Source organism: Odocoileus virginianus, chromosome 1 (genome assembly GCF_023699985.2).
Source record: "Odocoileus virginianus isolate 20LAN1187 ecotype Illinois chromosome 1, Ovbor_1.2, whole genome shotgun sequence".
In the NCBI taxonomy this organism is placed as follows: domain Eukaryota; kingdom Metazoa; phylum Chordata; class Mammalia; order Artiodactyla; family Cervidae; genus Odocoileus; species Odocoileus virginianus.
Genome location: NC_069674.1, coordinates 16,280,515 through 16,296,065, shown reverse-complemented (window position 1 = coordinate 16,296,065; position 15,551 = coordinate 16,280,515). Strand labels below are relative to the sequence as shown.

Below are 15,551 nucleotides of genomic sequence, written 5' to 3'. Positions count from 1 at the left end.
CTTGCCTGCAGGCACTATCTGTATTAGCCTTCAGAGCAGTCAGGCAAATCCACCCCATAGTGCCAGAAGCAGTACGTGCCACTTTGTCGGGCAAATGGGAACTCGCCGTCCGTAACACCTTTTCAAGGCCATCCAGTGACCTGTCTGCCACCTCCCGGTCTTCCACCAGGGCCCACACCAAGAGGACCACAGCCACCAAGTACCACATGCTATGCCGTGGCCACTGGCTTCCTCCATCCATTGGAGCCTCAGGCTCCCCTACCTGCTAGGTATCCTGCCCATTATGCCAATTGTCTCGCTGATTACTGAACCCAGGGTAGGCTAGGTGCAAGCAACAAAGCTGGAAGAAAATGCGAGGAGCCATAGGAACTGCAGACTGTGAGACGGTCAAGACTAGCACCATGACAGGCGCCGTGAACTAAAAGTAGGCCTAAGTTTCAGTTTCTCCCGAGGGTAGGGTAATTATCTGCCCTCAACAGGCCACCAGAGACCAGCTAATCAGTACGCGCCCAGTAAACCTCCGAGAAGGTCCCCTGGAAAGTCCCGCGCGCACGCGAAAGTTTGTACCAATAAAATTGCTTTGCAAACATGTAACCAATCCGCTTGCGCCCACTGCCCACTGCTTATGTTTGAAATCGAGCACCCTATAAATGTGCATGGAAACTGGGGCTCGGGGCTCTCTGACTTTGCACCACTGTGTTGGTTGCAGCAGGGGCCCTGGCTCGAGTCAGCAATAAATTTCCCTTCCCTTGCGTGTTGCATTGTCATGGAGGTCTTCTCTTTTCCTGCTGGGGGATTCAGACAGCGGACATAATATTTGGGGGCTCGTCCGGGATCCCTTGACCGGGGAAAGATAACACTTCCAGGACAGAGGGGAAGGATAGATATAGCACCAGTGCTCAGGCAGGACAGGAAAGTCCAGTGTAAATCCGAGGCCCTGCTGAGAAGCAGGAAGGTATCTGGCACAGGAGAAAGCTTTCTATAAAGGGGGAACGGATTGTACATTACAGCCGGCGCAGGACTGAGGCCAGCGAGCGCGCTGGAAGGCAGCCGGCTCTGCGGGAAGGAGAGTTCCTCTCCTGATCCCAAGTCTGGTGAGCAGTGGACGCCGTTCGGTAAGGCGAACTTTGTACCGGGAGGCAAGAGGACTCAGGGGGCCCAAAAACCCAGCGCTGTGTTGTCGGCCGACATTTGTCTATCTGTGTGTTTGTCTACGACCCTCCGTGTTTGTGTGTGTGCCGGCAGGAATCATCTTATCCGAACCTGATAGATTTAGAAACAGAGATAAGGCCTCTCGCCCCCCTGCCCCCCGATTGCAATTCCCTCCGAGGGGAAGAACTCCCCTGGGCGAATCAAGAGGGTTGGGAGGGCCCGCGGGAATTGACCAGGAGGGGGGACCCGCACTGGGGACCCAGAGGAGAATTAGGGGTGATAGGGGTGGACAAGACCCTGGGGACCCAGAGTTACCTTCATCCACCGTTCAGGCGCTCCCTGTCCGAGTGGGACCAGCTAACCCAGACGGAGCTCGAACCTATCAGTACTGGCCCTTTTCCACGAGTGACCTGTGCAATTGGAAAACCCAGAACCCTCCTTTCTCAGAGAAGCCCCAAGGCCTCATTGACCTCTTAGATTCCATTTTGTTCACTCACAACCCCACCTGGGATGATTGTCAGCAGCTGTTGCAGGTGCTCTTCACCACAGAAGAACGGGAGCGAATTCTGGCAGAGGCACGGAAACGGGTCCTGGGGGCCGACGGGAGACCAACCGCCCAGCCACATCTCGTGGACGAGGGGTTTCCTCTGTTGCGGCCTAACTGGGATTTTGAGCGAACGGAAGGAAGGGAGCGTCTCTGAGTGTACCGTCAGACTCTAATGGCTGGACTGCGGGCCGCAGCTAGAAAGCCGACAAATTTGGCGAAGGTAAATTTAGTAAGGCAAAAGCCCACTGAGAGCCCGGCAGCCTTCCTAGAGAGGCTGATGGAAGCTTTCAGGCAATATACACCCATGGACCCCCAGGCTGAGGAGTCACGCGCTGCAGTTCTTTTAGCATTTGTGAATCAGGAAGCCCCAGGTATTAGGAGAAAATTACAAAAGATAGAGGGGTTAGGAGAACAGACAATACAAGACTTACTGAAAGCAGCTGAAAAGGTATTTAATAGGGGGGACTGGGATGGGGAGTACATGTAAATCCATGGCTAATTCATATCAATGTATAACAAAAACTACTGTAATGATGTAAAGTAATTAGCCTCCAACTAATAAAAATTTTAAAAAATAATAATAATAATAATAGAGAGACCCCAGAAGAAAGGGAAGAGCGAATTCAACGGGAGGAAAGGGAATTAGCTGAGAAGATCAGGAAGGAAGGTAGGGAACATAGGGCGAAGGAAAACCGGAAGAACCAGAGGGAGCTAGCCAAGATTCTTTTTGTGGGGATAAAGGCCGAAACAGAACTGAGGGAACCTCGAGACCCCCGGACGGGAGAAAAAGAGAAACCAAAAAGGCAGGCCCTAAAGAAAGATCAGTGCGCTTACTGCAAAAAACGGGGGCACTGGAAAAACTAGTGCCCTAAGAGGGACCCGAAGAGAGGAACAACCCAGAGAGAGGGAATCTCCCCTGGAACTCGAGTTCTATATGCGGGGGAGGACAGTGACTGGGGGAGTCAAGACTCGGCACCCCTCCCCGAGTCCTGGGTAACCATACATGTGGAGGGGAAACCCGTTGGCTTTATGGTGGATACTGGCACCCAACACTCTGTTTTAAATCAAAAACTGGGACCAATGTCTAAAAATACCAGCTTAGTGCAAGGAGCCACGGGGACAAAAAGATATTGTTGGACCACAGAACGGAAAGTAAATCTGGGGGCCCACCAGGTGTCCCATTCGTTTTTGGTGATACCAGAATGCCCAGCCCCTCTACGTGGAAGAGACTTGTTGACTAAAGTTAATGCTCAGATCCATTTTGACCCTGGGGGAATGTCAGTCACGGATGGACTTGGACAGCCGATACATGTCTTGTCTCTAAGAGATGAATACAGACTTTTTGTGCCTAAGCCCTCAGAGGTCATAGCACCAGATGTACAACCATGGGTCCACAAATACCCATTGGCCTGGGCAGAAACGGCAGGAATGGGACTGGCCAAACAGAGACATCCGGTCGTCGTCGAGCTAAAGGCCGAGGCAATTCCTGTGAGGGTGAGACAGTACCCTATGAGCCAGGAAGCTCGGCGGGGGATCACTCCCCACATTCGATGGCTCATGGATGCCGGAATTCTCAAGCGGTGCCAATCCCCTTGGAACACCCCCTTACTGCCAGTGAAGAAGCCAGGGGGGACAGATTACAGACCTGTCCAAGACCTGCGAGAAGTCAACAAGCGGGTGAGTGACATACACCCTACTGTCCCTAACCCGTATACCCTCCTGAGCAGCTTACTGCCTGAGTACACTTGGTACACTGTGTTGGACTTGAAAGATGCTTTTTTCAGCCTACCCCTGGCAGCCCAGAGCCAGGAGATATTTGCCTTTGAGTGGACTGAGGGGGAGGGCCAACCAGTGGTACAATTAACTTGGACCCGCCTCCCACAGGGGTTCAAGAACTCCCCTACCTTGTTTAATGAGGCTCTGAGTGAGGACCTCTACGAATATTGGACTCGCCACCCAGAAGTCATCCTGCTGCAGTATGTAGATGACCTTATGTTGGCTGGAACCACAGAGGAGGCATGCAGCCGTGCCACCGGTGACCTCTTACAGACTCTAGGCACCTTGGGGTATCGCGCTAGCACAAAGAAGGCACAAATAGCCCAGCAAGAGGTCACCTATTTGGGGTATAAGATCAGGCAGGGGAAAGGTGGCTAACTCAGGCCATGAAAGAAATGATATTGCAGATACCAGAGCCCAAGATCCCCCGCCAGGTGAGAGAGTTTCTGGGGACTATTGGATATTGCAGACTGTGGATCATGGGGTTTGCTGAGAAGGCCCGGCCCTTGTGTGAGAGAAGTAAAGAGACCCCAAACTGGACTTGGACTGAGCCAATGAAACAAGCTTTCCAGACATTCAGACGGGCCCTACTAGAAGCCCCAGCCCTTGCCCTGCCTAACCCAAGTAAGCCATTCCAGCTGTTTGTAGATGAAAAGCACGGAATAGGAAAGGGGGTCTTGATGCAACAATGGGGACCACGGAAGCAGCCGGTGGCATACCTTTCGAAGCGATTAGACCCGGTGGCCGCTGAGTGGCCCCCCCTTGCCTTCGCATCATTACAGCCACTGCCCTCCTCGTCCGCGACGCTAACAAGTTGACGTATGGACAGCAACTCTTGGTTTACACCCCCCACGCCATTGAAGGGGTTTTAAAGCAGCTGCCGGGTAAGTAGATCTCCAATGCCCACTTGACACATTACCAGGCCTTGCTGCTTGATGCCCCACGGGTGCGTTTTCAGACCCCTTGCTTCCTGAATCCAGCCACGCTCCTACCTAACCCAGAGAAAGACCGCCCTCTCCATGATTGCAGTGAGATACTGGCTGAGGCCCTGGCGGCACGAAAAGACTTAACTGATGTACCCCTAAACAACAGTGAGCTAGTATGGTTCACCGATGGAGCAGCTATGTAAAAGATGGGCAAAGGAAGGCGGGAGCCACCATAGTTGATGATTCAGGACAGACGATATGGGCTGAGACACTTCCCCCAAACACTTCTGTGCAAAAAGCAGAGTTGATTGCCCTAATACGGGCTCTGGAGCAAGCCAAAGGGAAGAGAGTCACCATTTTCACTGACAGCCGATATGCTTTCAACACTGCTCATATTCAAGGTCCAATATACCAAGAAAGGGGATTTCGGACAGCTGAGGGAAAGGAAGTCAAAAATCTGCCCGAGATTCACAGGCTCCTGGAAGCTGTCCAACTGCCCCGGGCAGTAGCAATAGTACATGTCCCCGGTCACCAGAAAGGAGAAGACCCTAGTGCACGAGGAAATCGTGCTGCTGATGCGGCCGCTTGAGAAGCGGCTAGCTGGGACTACGCCGCCCCCATATTAGCCGTGGGAATTCCACCTCCTGGCATGGGGGCCTTGCCACCAGTTCCCGAATATTCCCTCCCTGATCTCACCTGGATCAACAAGGATACCACCCTCCGGAAGGATAACAAAGATGGATGGTACAGAGACCAAAACAACAACCTGATATTGCCTGCCACCCTGGGTCGTCACCTGTGTGAACACCTGCACACAACTACACACCTGGGAGAGAAAAAGACCTTAACGCTTCTCCAGACGGCCTGCCTGAGGTTCCCTCGACAAAATGCAACTGGACGAGAGATAATCCAGGCTTGCAAAGCATGCCAGCTGATGAGGACAGGGAAAAAGCAGCACACGGGAATGAGGTACCGAGGGGAAGAGCCAGGGCAACACTGGGAGATAGGTTTCACTGAGGTAAGGCCAGGCAAGTATGTGTTGGTTCTGGTAGATACCTTCTCAGGGTTGGTGGAAGCCTTCCCCGCTAAGGGAGAGACAGCAATAGTGGTTGCTAAAAAGATCTTAGAAGAGATAGTGCCTAGGTATGGGCTGCCAGTGACTATGGGCTCTGATAACGGACCTGCCTTTGTGAGCCAGATTGTACAAGGGCTGGCCCAAGCTCTGGGGACAAAATGGAAGTTACATTGTGAATATAATCCCCAGAGCTCAGGACAGGTTGAGAGAATGAATCAGACCCTAAAAGAAACTTTGACAAAGTTGGCAATAGAGACTGGCGGAGACTGGGTGACCCTCCTTCCCTTCGCATGCTTTCGGGCACGTAACACCTCTTATAAGCTGAATCTTACCCCTTTTTAAATTCTGTATAGAAGACACCCTCCTGTGTGTCCTATTTTCGAGGGAAAGTGCCTGCCACCCCCTAATTTGGGACAATTCCAGCAAACTCTGATGGCATTAAGTAAGGTGCATAACCATGTTTGGAAATTGATTCGAGAGATACATGAGGGTCAAAGCAATGGGGCCATCCCTGCACATAATATTGGCCCAGGTGACTGGGTTTGGGTAAAACGGCACCAATCTAAAGTATTAGAACCTAGATGGAAAGGCCCTTATGTTGTTCTCCTTACCACCCCTACCGCCATTAAGGTTGACAGGATCGGACCCTGGGTTCACTGCAATCACGTGCGGCAAGCTACTCCGGAGGAACAGGAAAGAGCGCGAGCAGAATGGAAGGCAAGTCCTCACCCGTCAAATCCTTTGAAACTGAAACTCGTCCGATGAGAGGCCTCCTGAGTCTCCTACTGGTGGCAATTCTCATCAACCCGGGAATATCCAATCCACACCAACCATTCAAGATCACCTGGAAGCTCAGCGATGGACAGACCCACGAGGTGATCAACGAAACCTCAGGAATCCACCCTCTCAACACCTGGTGGCCAGACTGTACTTTAACCTCAGGAGACTCTTTGTACGCCGGGTCGGGCTACACACTCCGCTATATGGAAGCCTGGGTGGACATATGGGGGACGCATACGCCCACACCTATGGAGTGGGGGACCTTCCTGGGTTTTACGCTTGCCCAGGCAACATTAGAGGTAATTGGAAAACTTGTGGGGGTATGGAAAGCTATTACTGTGCAAGCTGGAGCTGTGTAACTTCGTGTGATGGGCCCCGGAGGTGGGATGTCGGGAACAGAGATCTAGTTAGATTCACCTTTAGTGATTCCAAACACCAAGGGCCTTTTGTACGGGTACAGTTCAACCAGGACCGAGCAAAAAAGGAAAGCCGCTGGACCGCAGGGCTAACTTGGGGCTTACAGCTTCATGTGGCTTCTTATCCAGGAGAGCTTTTGACCATTAAACAGGTGATTGAGCCGGTACAGGTACATAGTCTGGGTCCCAACCTGGTCAAAACGGCACCAGGACACAAGACGACCCCTAAGACGACCACCTCCGGGCCAGACTCGCCGAGGTCAAACAGCACCTCCTCTACCCCAGGCACCGGAGGTAATCTGACAAACACCCTGGGCCATCTAACTGTAACTGCTAGCTCAGTAACTCAAGACCCCCTATGGGGCATAGTAAATGCCCTTTTATGGCTCTAAACCATACTGACCCAAATGCGACCCATCCTGCTGGCTTGTGTTGTAACCTCCACCCCCCCCCCCCCCCCCTTCTATGAGGCCGTAGGCCTCAACGTCTCCTACAACTTGTCTTCAGACCCCAACCCCCCTCAATGCCGGTGGGAAGAGTGTAAGATAGGCCTCACGATGGAAGAGGTATGGGGACAGGGGGTCTACTTGGGCACAGTACCGAGGGATAAGACCTCTCTTTGAGATCAGACTATTGGTAATATCAGCTTACCTGGCAAAAATTGGCTAGTGCCGGAAGTCGGGAGATGGTGGGTTTGTTCTCACACGGGGCTAACACCATGTTTAAATATGAAGGTTTTTAACCCGAGCCAAGAATTCTGTGTTCTCGTCACTGTGATGCCAAAGATCCTATACCATTCTGAGGAGGTAATGTACTCACATTGGGACCGGGAAGTACTAAGACAGAAACGAGAGCCATTAGCGCAATCACTGTGGCAGCCCTGTTCAGCCTCGGACTGGCAGGGTCCGGGGACAGGAATAGCCTCATTATCTGCAGGGCCAAGGGCTCTCCTCCCTGCGGGCCGCTATAGATGAAGACATAGTCCGCATAGAAGAATCAATTAGTCACTTAGAAAAATCTTTAACATCCTTGTCTGAAGTGGTTTTGCAAAATAGGAGGGTTAGACTTAAACTTTCTCCAACAGGGTGGGGTCTGCGCGGCTCTGGGAGAATGTTGTTTCTATGCGGACCACACAGGAGTGGTGAGAGAATCTACGGCAAAAGTTAAGAGAGGGACTTGCACAGCGAAAGAGGGAACGAGAGGCCCGACAGGGCTGGTTTGAATCTTGGTTTCAACACTCCCCCTGGCTGACCACCTTGGTCTCCGCCCTCCTGGGCCCACTCATAGTGTTGATATTGATGCTGACATTTGGCCCTTGTATCTTAAACCGGCTAGTGTCATTTATTAAAGAACGTATAAACACCATTCAGATTATGGTGTTGAGACAGCAATATCAGCCAGTGGCCCAGAGACGGTAAAGAGAAAGATTCCTCTACAGGAACACCAAGACAGGGGGGACTGTGAGACTGTCAAGACTAGCACCATGACAGGCGCCCTGAACTAAGAGTAGGCCTAAGTTTCAGTTTCTCCCAAGGGTAGGGTAATTATCTGCCCTCAACAGGCCACCAGAGACCAGCTAATCAGTACGCGCCCAGTAAACCTCCGAGAAGGTCCCCTGGAAAGTCCCGCGCGCGCGAAAGTTTGTACCAATAAAATTGCTTTGCAAACATGTAACCAACTTGCGCCCACTACCCACTGCTTATGTTTGAAATCGAGCACCCTATAAATGTGCGTGGAAACTGGGGCTTGGGGCTCTCTGACTTTGCACCACTGTGTTGGTTGCAGCAGGGGCCCTGGCTCGAGTTTGCGTGTTGCATTGTCATGGAGGTCTTCTCTTTTCCTGCTGGGGGATTCGGACAGCGGACATAATACAGACATGCTTTATTCGCAGTGGCTGACGCAGCAGCAAGGGATGTTTCAGGTGGGCTTAATATTGGTATACAGAAACAAAGGTGGCAGTCTGGCAAGTTATTGCATCATAATGCACGTGTGCATTGCTATAGATGATCTCAGCTGTTACATAACCATGTAGAGTTGTTTTTTACACGAAGGAGGGCAAGAGAGCCTGACTCTCGCCATCTTGGCTACTATTTCTCTACACAGGGTCATTTCCATTTTAACAAAGCCTATTCTGACCCCATCCTACTCTCTGCAAAGGTCCAGCATCACTTCATGTATTCTTTAAAATGGCATTTCCATACAGTTTTTTTTTCTTACAGTCATGTGTGTACAGAGGCTTGTGTTTCCCCTACCCTATTTCTATACTTTTGTAAAGTGTGGCCATTTTTAAGTTGAAAATACTGTAACTTCTGATCTAAGTTTGTGTGTGGGGGTGGGGAGGGGAGGGGTGGTGGGGGTTTGGGGAAATGAAAAAGAATGTTTTAGAATTATTGGGATATCAGTATTAACATTTATTTCCTTTTCTTGTAATGATGCCATATTTATGCAATAAAACAGTCTTCGTTAATCCCTTGAATAATAAATCAGCTTTATTCACCTAAAAAGCAAATCACTGACTTTATTTAAAAATTAATTTCACCTTTTTCATGGGGAAAACCTTTAAAATGTTCGGACTTTCAAAAGAACCTCCCCGCTTATCACAGAGATTAGTAAATCCAGGTGGCAAAATCCATGCTACTTCCACAATATCTTTTCTATACATTTTCCCTTTTTGAAAAATCCTTCCCTTTGCTCTTCACTCGACTTCGTTATCCTTCGACCCTCCCACCATATTTACTCCTCCTACAGGACCTCTGTCCGCAGTAGTAAATAGTTTTTCCAAGCAGTTAATTAACAGCTTTGGGTAGACACTGTGAAGCCCCGCCCCATAGGAGGAGCTAACACAGTTGGGCCGAATTGTGTGGTCGATCGTTAACAAATAAACGCTTAATCTTTTTAGGGGAGCTAAACACACTGAACTGAAACACACACAAAGGACGAATCAGAGGCCGCGGTTCCCGGAGCTCGCGGGGCAGGGCTGGGCAAGCGCCCTCCCACCTCCCAGCCTCCCGCCGCAGCTGTCTGAGCCTCACGGACTTCGCCAGGCCCCGCCCGCCGATCAGACGCGGCTGGATAGGACGGCTCTCTCCCTGCCTTCTCTTCGGTTGCTGGGAGAGGGAGGGCGGGGGCGTGGCCTGAGGTGGGGCTCGCGGGCCCCAGAGAAAGGCGGGGAGGCGGGGAGGCGAGGGCGGGCTGGGCGGATTCGACGAGCGCCGCGGCGGTTGGCGAAGCGAACCGGGCGCAACCTCCCCGATGCGAAGAGCAGTCCCCGCTGACAGATCCTCTTCTTCCGGCCGCGCCACCCGGGAGGCGGATCCCCGGGGCCTGAGGAGGCTTCCTCGGCCCGCGCCTCCGTCCCTCCCTCTCCTGCGGGTCAGCGGAGCGGCCTAGGAGGAGGAGGAGAAGGAGGTCTATCGCGGGCGGCGGCGGGCCGAGAAGGCGCTCCCCCTTTCCCGGCGGCGGCGGCAGCGGCGGCGGCGGGGGCAGGACAATGGAGGTGGCTGTGGAGAAGGCGGCGACGGCGGCCGCGGCCGCTTCGGCGGCGGCCGCCGGGGGGCCCTCAGCGGCGCCGAGCGGGGAGAACGAGGCCGAGAGTCGCCAGGGCCCCGACTCGGAGCGCGGAGGCGAGGCGGCCCGGCTCAACCTGTTGGACACTTGCGCCGTGTGCCACCAGAACATCCAGAGCCGGGCGCCCAAGCTGCTGCCTTGCCTGCACTCCTTCTGCCAGCGCTGCCTGCCCGCGCCCCAGCGCTACCTCATGCTGCCAGCGCCCATGCTGGGCTCCGCCGAAACCCCGCCGCCGGTCCCCGCCCCCGGCTCGCCGGTCAGCGGCTCCTCGCCGTTCGCGACCCAAGGTGAGAGGCGGGAGGGTAGGGTAGGGGTGGGGAGGCCGGCGCCCCGGGGCGGCGCGGCGACCCGCTGTCACGTCGCCGCCGCCCGGGGTGCTCGGCGGGGGAGGGGCGAGGAGGGTCTGTACTGGCGGCGGTGACATGGAGGGCCCGCGCGCCCTGCGGCGTCCGCGCGCCCCGCGAGCAACTTCCCCCGGCGCTGTGGACTTGGCCGAGCTGCTGCTCCCACCCTCCCGCCCCCCAGCCTTCTCCTCCCGGCTGCGTGGCCCGTGCAACCCGTACTTTTGTAAACCTCTGTCGGAGTGCACTGTTGTCTCTCTCCGGCCCTTTGCCGGCTGCATCTAGTTAACCGCTACCCTCTGCCTCCCCGCAGCTTTGTCCAGGTGATCCTAATCATCTCGTCTGTACCCACGTTATTTGAGCTGGCGAGGGGAAGGGAGGGATGAAGATGCGGTGGTGGGGACTTTTCTTTGGTTACATATCGGATTCTGTTTTTTGTTTTTTTGTCTTGCGTGTTTTGGGTTATTTACCTTGATGAGCCCTCAGTGATGGGGACAAAGGGACTAAGAGACGGTGTTTTGTGGTGCTTCTCTTTGGGAGATTTTGTTCTGAGACGGTAAATGGTGAAGACAAATAGAAAAAAGTGATTTGGAGTGCGGCATTTTCTTGGATTTTGTGGACAGCAGCTGGAAATATTGAAGTTACTGTTCTCTTTGTGGTGTTTGTTATCGTATAATGAGACTTTTGACAGGTAGGTCCCATTGCTAACGTTAACAGGTTTTGAAACACAAAGTTGAAGTAAGCACAGTAAATTGTAGTAGAATAATTGAGGTTTTAAACGTTTACATGGCGAATATTTGAGCACCTCCCTTTAAAAAAGACAAAGTAACCGGAAACAATTCGGTTTTACATATACTGCCTTTTTAAAAGGGACTAGTTGATGTAGTTAGAGAAAAATTGCTAATTAAATAATTGAGCTAGATCAAAGAACACATGAAATTGATGCTTTTAAATAGGTTGCAGTGTTAGACTCTTGATTTATTTATATGTAAGGAACAGTGTCTAGTTGAAAGACAGTTTTCCATGGGTCTGGCTGTTTCTGCAGAGCTTGCCAGGGGAGGTACTGACTGACTGCCCTTTGTTTCTGTTTTTAAAGGATGTTTGTATAAGGAAAAGCCTTGTATGGTAGAGACAGTGTCTACCATCACAGCAAAGAGGAACCATGTATATGGTGCAATAGTAACAGATCAATGTCTCCCGGAGTAGAAGGCAGGCATGCTTATTGCCCATCATAAAAGATTAGGGTTCCCTAAACTTGGGCTTCCTCTCCTGCAACACAGCCCATTGCTTGTGTTGCTTAGGCAAGTTCAACTGACCCTCTTCATCTTGCCAGGTGAACTGGGGCTCTGGGAACCAGTGCTGAAGTGTTGATGCTTTGGCTTATGTTATTACTGGAAGTAATAAACTGCCCTTTGTCTCTGATTCACCAGTCTCATGCCTTCTCCCAGCTTCCATGGTCAGCTAGTACTTTGTTAGTTTGCAAGTAGGGTAAAAATCTCAGAGCCTTCATGCTAATTTGCTCTTGACATGGCCCACCTGTTGGAAAGTTAGTACAGGTGAAACTTAAAATTTTAGTTCTTAATTTTTAGATACATTTAAGGGTTTCTTTTATTTATATTTTAAATGTTTAAAATGGCCAGTAACCAATTAGTATCTGAATTTTGCATAATTCTAGAATTAAGATGTATTGTGTTTCAGGGCTTGAGATTTAGATCTGAATGAATGAGAACATGAGTAATAAAAGCTCTGATCCTCAATTCTGAAGCAAGTTTGCAATTATAAAGTTCTCAAAATGTTGCAGTCTCCAAATATTTTTTATCTTTGTGTTTGTATTGTAAGCCAGAGTTCAGGAAAGCTTTTAAATTGGAAGGTAATGTTTTTGTTTTTTTTTATACTGAGGAAGATGTCTTTTACAAACCAATACTTCTGCATGTATTGCTAAAGAAAAAAAGTTAGGATTATCTTCAATAAATTAAGAATACTATGTTGAGTCTTAATAACTTGAATATTTTCTCCCTTCCTCTCTCCTTGCAGACTTATTCTAATACTAGCTGTAGCAAAAGTTAATAGACAATTTATTTCAGAACCACAGTTAACCCTTAAGCAGCATGGTTTGAACTGCAAGGGTGCACTAATACACAGATTTTTTTCAATAGTAAATACTAGAGTAGTACATGATTTGTCATGGGTTGAATCCAAGGATGCAGAACTGGCATGGGGAAGGTCAATGGTAAGTTATATTCAAATTTTCAACTGCACAAGTGTCAGCACCCCTAACCCCCAGCTTGTTCAAGGATCAACTGTAAATAGGGTTCATTATCTCTGTTCTTCTTCTCCTAATGAACTTGTGGGGACAGGCATCAAAGGTCAAACCACAATCCTGTCAGGAGCTAAGCAAGTAACTGAGATGGGGAACTATAAGGCTTGGGTAAAATAGGGGATGGTGGGAGAGAAAGGAAGGGAGCAAACTCTGCTTAGCTCCAGCTGGTTGTCCTGTGATAGGGCAGGGCCAGGGTTGGAGGATCTTTACTTTTTAATGAGAAGTCTGAGGTCTGGAGAAATGTAACATTTCTCTAGTATTAAATATTGGCAAGTAATTAACACATACTCGGTGTGGACCCTTTCTGTAGGCCAAACAAAACTGGTTTTGTTGAGGCCACATGTGTTGCAGTTAAACTCAGATTTAGATCTCATCAAAGCTATGGTTTTTCCAGTAGTCATGTACAGATGTGAGACTTGGACTATAAAGAAAGCATAAAGATTTAGATAGGGGGTTTTCAAATTTTCACTTTACTAGAATCACCTGGTTTGCTAGTTTTCTAGACCTCTCACCCCAGAGAATTCAGTATGTCACTTAAGAGTTCTAGATAATCATAAACCCTAGAGGTTGGGTTTTGTTTGTGTGTGTGTGTGTGTGTGTGTTTTAGTTCAAGCTGTATTATTCCAAAGTACAGTTGCTCAAAGAGGGTTCTTTAGAAAATGAAGACCAAATTGAAAATGTAGTGTTCTCAACACCATCAAACCTAGTTTCCCTTTCTGTTAAGTGCTTTTTGGTGCTCCCTTTGTTATCCTAAATGAACTTTATAGGAAGTGTTTTCTAACTTTTTTTTTTTTTTTTTTACAAAAATCAACATAATGTTTTGATTGTTGTAAAGAAGAAACAAAGCTAATTTGTAACAACAAAGATACAGTTTTTGTAAATGCTTAGACACAATTCATGGTAGCCGCCAAGCCCATTTTGAGAACATTGTTTAAATTTTGTATGGCTACCAGTTAGAAAATGAGTGACCACAAGACTTTTTCTAGTATGCAGTAATGTCCAGGAAAGGGGGAAGAGCTTGGAAAATATTTTCTTTAGATACATTATGATACATGAAATCAGGAGACAAACTGATCTTAAATGTTATAATGTTGTGAAATGTTACAGTGTTATTTAATATTTTATAGTGGGGATGTACTGTTCAGCCAAAGAGTAGCAAGCTCTAAGAGCTATTTTTAAAGAAGACTGAGCACACTTTAGAAAGGGGTCACTTTAGTTATCAAAGGGAGAGTAAACTATGAGTCCATCAGTTCCCTTTATTAACTGGCAGTCTGTAACACGTAACCATCAATTCTGGGAGCTGATTTCTTTTGTGAAGTTTGTTCTGAAATATTTTATGATATAATGTTCTTTAACAATATTGAAAGTGGTATTTAAATTTTTTTCATTTCCATTGTTGCTTACACTTTGAAATACAATTGACTTTTGTATGTTGACTGTATCCCACTCTTGCTAAATTCAGTTAAATCTAGTCGTTTTTGTAGATTCCTTAGGAATTTCAACGTAGACTAACATGTTGGTTGCAGGTAGTTTTACTTATTTCTTTTCTTTTTTTTTTTTTTTTTTTATAATTCATGACATTTTCTTCTCTTACACTAGCTAGGACTTCCAGAGAAGTTTAGTTAATTTCAGTATTAAATGAGAGATGCCATTCTTTTTCTTATTCCTGATCTTAGGGATAAAACGTTTAATTGGGCACTGTCACAGCAGGGGATGGAGAGAGTGGTATGAATTGAAACATACACAGTAGCATTGAAACATACACACTACCATGCATAAAACAGCTCGTGGGAAGCTGCTGTATAACACAGGGAGCTCAACCCCATGCTCTTTGACGATCTAGAGAAGTGGGATGGAGGTTCAAGGGGGAGTGGGCATGTATATACTTATGGCTGATTCACATTATTGTATGGCAGAAACTAACACATCATTGTAAAGCAATTATCCTCCAATTTAAAAAAAAATTAAGTTGCTCACCATTAATATGTTAGCTTCTTTGTTTTTTATAATTGCCCATTATCAAAAAATTAACAGGTTTCCTTCTACTTTAAATGTATTGAGAGTTTTTTACCATGAATGAATGAAGAATTTGGTCAAATGCATTTTCTGTAATTATTAAAATGGTTATGTGGTGGATTTTGGTTCTTTTTTTCCTGTTACTGTGGTGGCTTACATTGATTTTCATATGTTACACAGGTCTTGAATTCTTGGTCACAGTGTATTGTCCTTTCTGTGCATTTCTGGATTTGACTTGCTAATACTTTAAGGATTTTTTTTTCTTACATTCATGAGGAACATTGGTGATATGTTTATCTTCTGTTCTAACCTGATTTTGGCATCAAGGTAATACCTAAAAATATGGTATGAGGTGTTCCCTCCATCTCTGTTTTCCGAAAGAGTTTTTGTATTACTGTTAATGCCTCCTTAAATATTTGACAGAATTCACTAGTGAATCCACATGGGCTTGGAGTTTTCTTTATGGGGAGGATTTTGATTAGGAATTCAGTGTCTTTAATAGAAATAGGGCTATCAGATTTTTTCCATTTCTTCTTGAATCTGTTTCAGTAAATTGTGTGAATAAAAGTATATGGTTCAGCTATTTGGTACATTTATTGGCATGAGTTTGTTCATAACATTCTTTTATCCTTTTA

At 48.2% G+C, this 15,551-nt stretch overlaps 2 protein-coding genes across 4 annotated transcripts in view; both read left to right on the top strand.

The window, feature by feature from the left end:
- The first annotated feature begins 350 nt into the window (after positions 1 to 350).
- On the top strand, positions 351 to 6,241 carry LOC139037758 (uncharacterized). Its single transcript, XM_070475070.1, is given in 8 exon segments — positions 351 to 378; positions 1,011 to 1,115; positions 1,246 to 2,151; positions 2,283 to 3,833; positions 3,836 to 4,230; positions 4,233 to 4,590; positions 4,593 to 5,544; positions 5,830 to 6,241. Coding segments are annotated over 8 exon segments (4,707 nt in total).
- A 3,617-nt stretch (positions 6,242 to 9,858) lies between these two features.
- Positions 9,859 to 15,551, top strand: part of TRIM24 (tripartite motif containing 24) — a 109,637-nt gene continuing 103,944 nt past the window's right edge. For all 3 annotated transcript variants that reach the window (XM_020878281.2, XM_070465208.1, XM_020878278.2), the window contains exon 1: positions 9,859 to 10,526. In XM_020878281.2, coding sequence (XP_020733940.1) covers positions 10,163 to 10,526 — 364 coding nt within the window. In that variant the 5' untranslated portion in view covers positions 9,859 to 10,162. The remainder of the gene's footprint in view (positions 10,527 to 15,551) is intronic.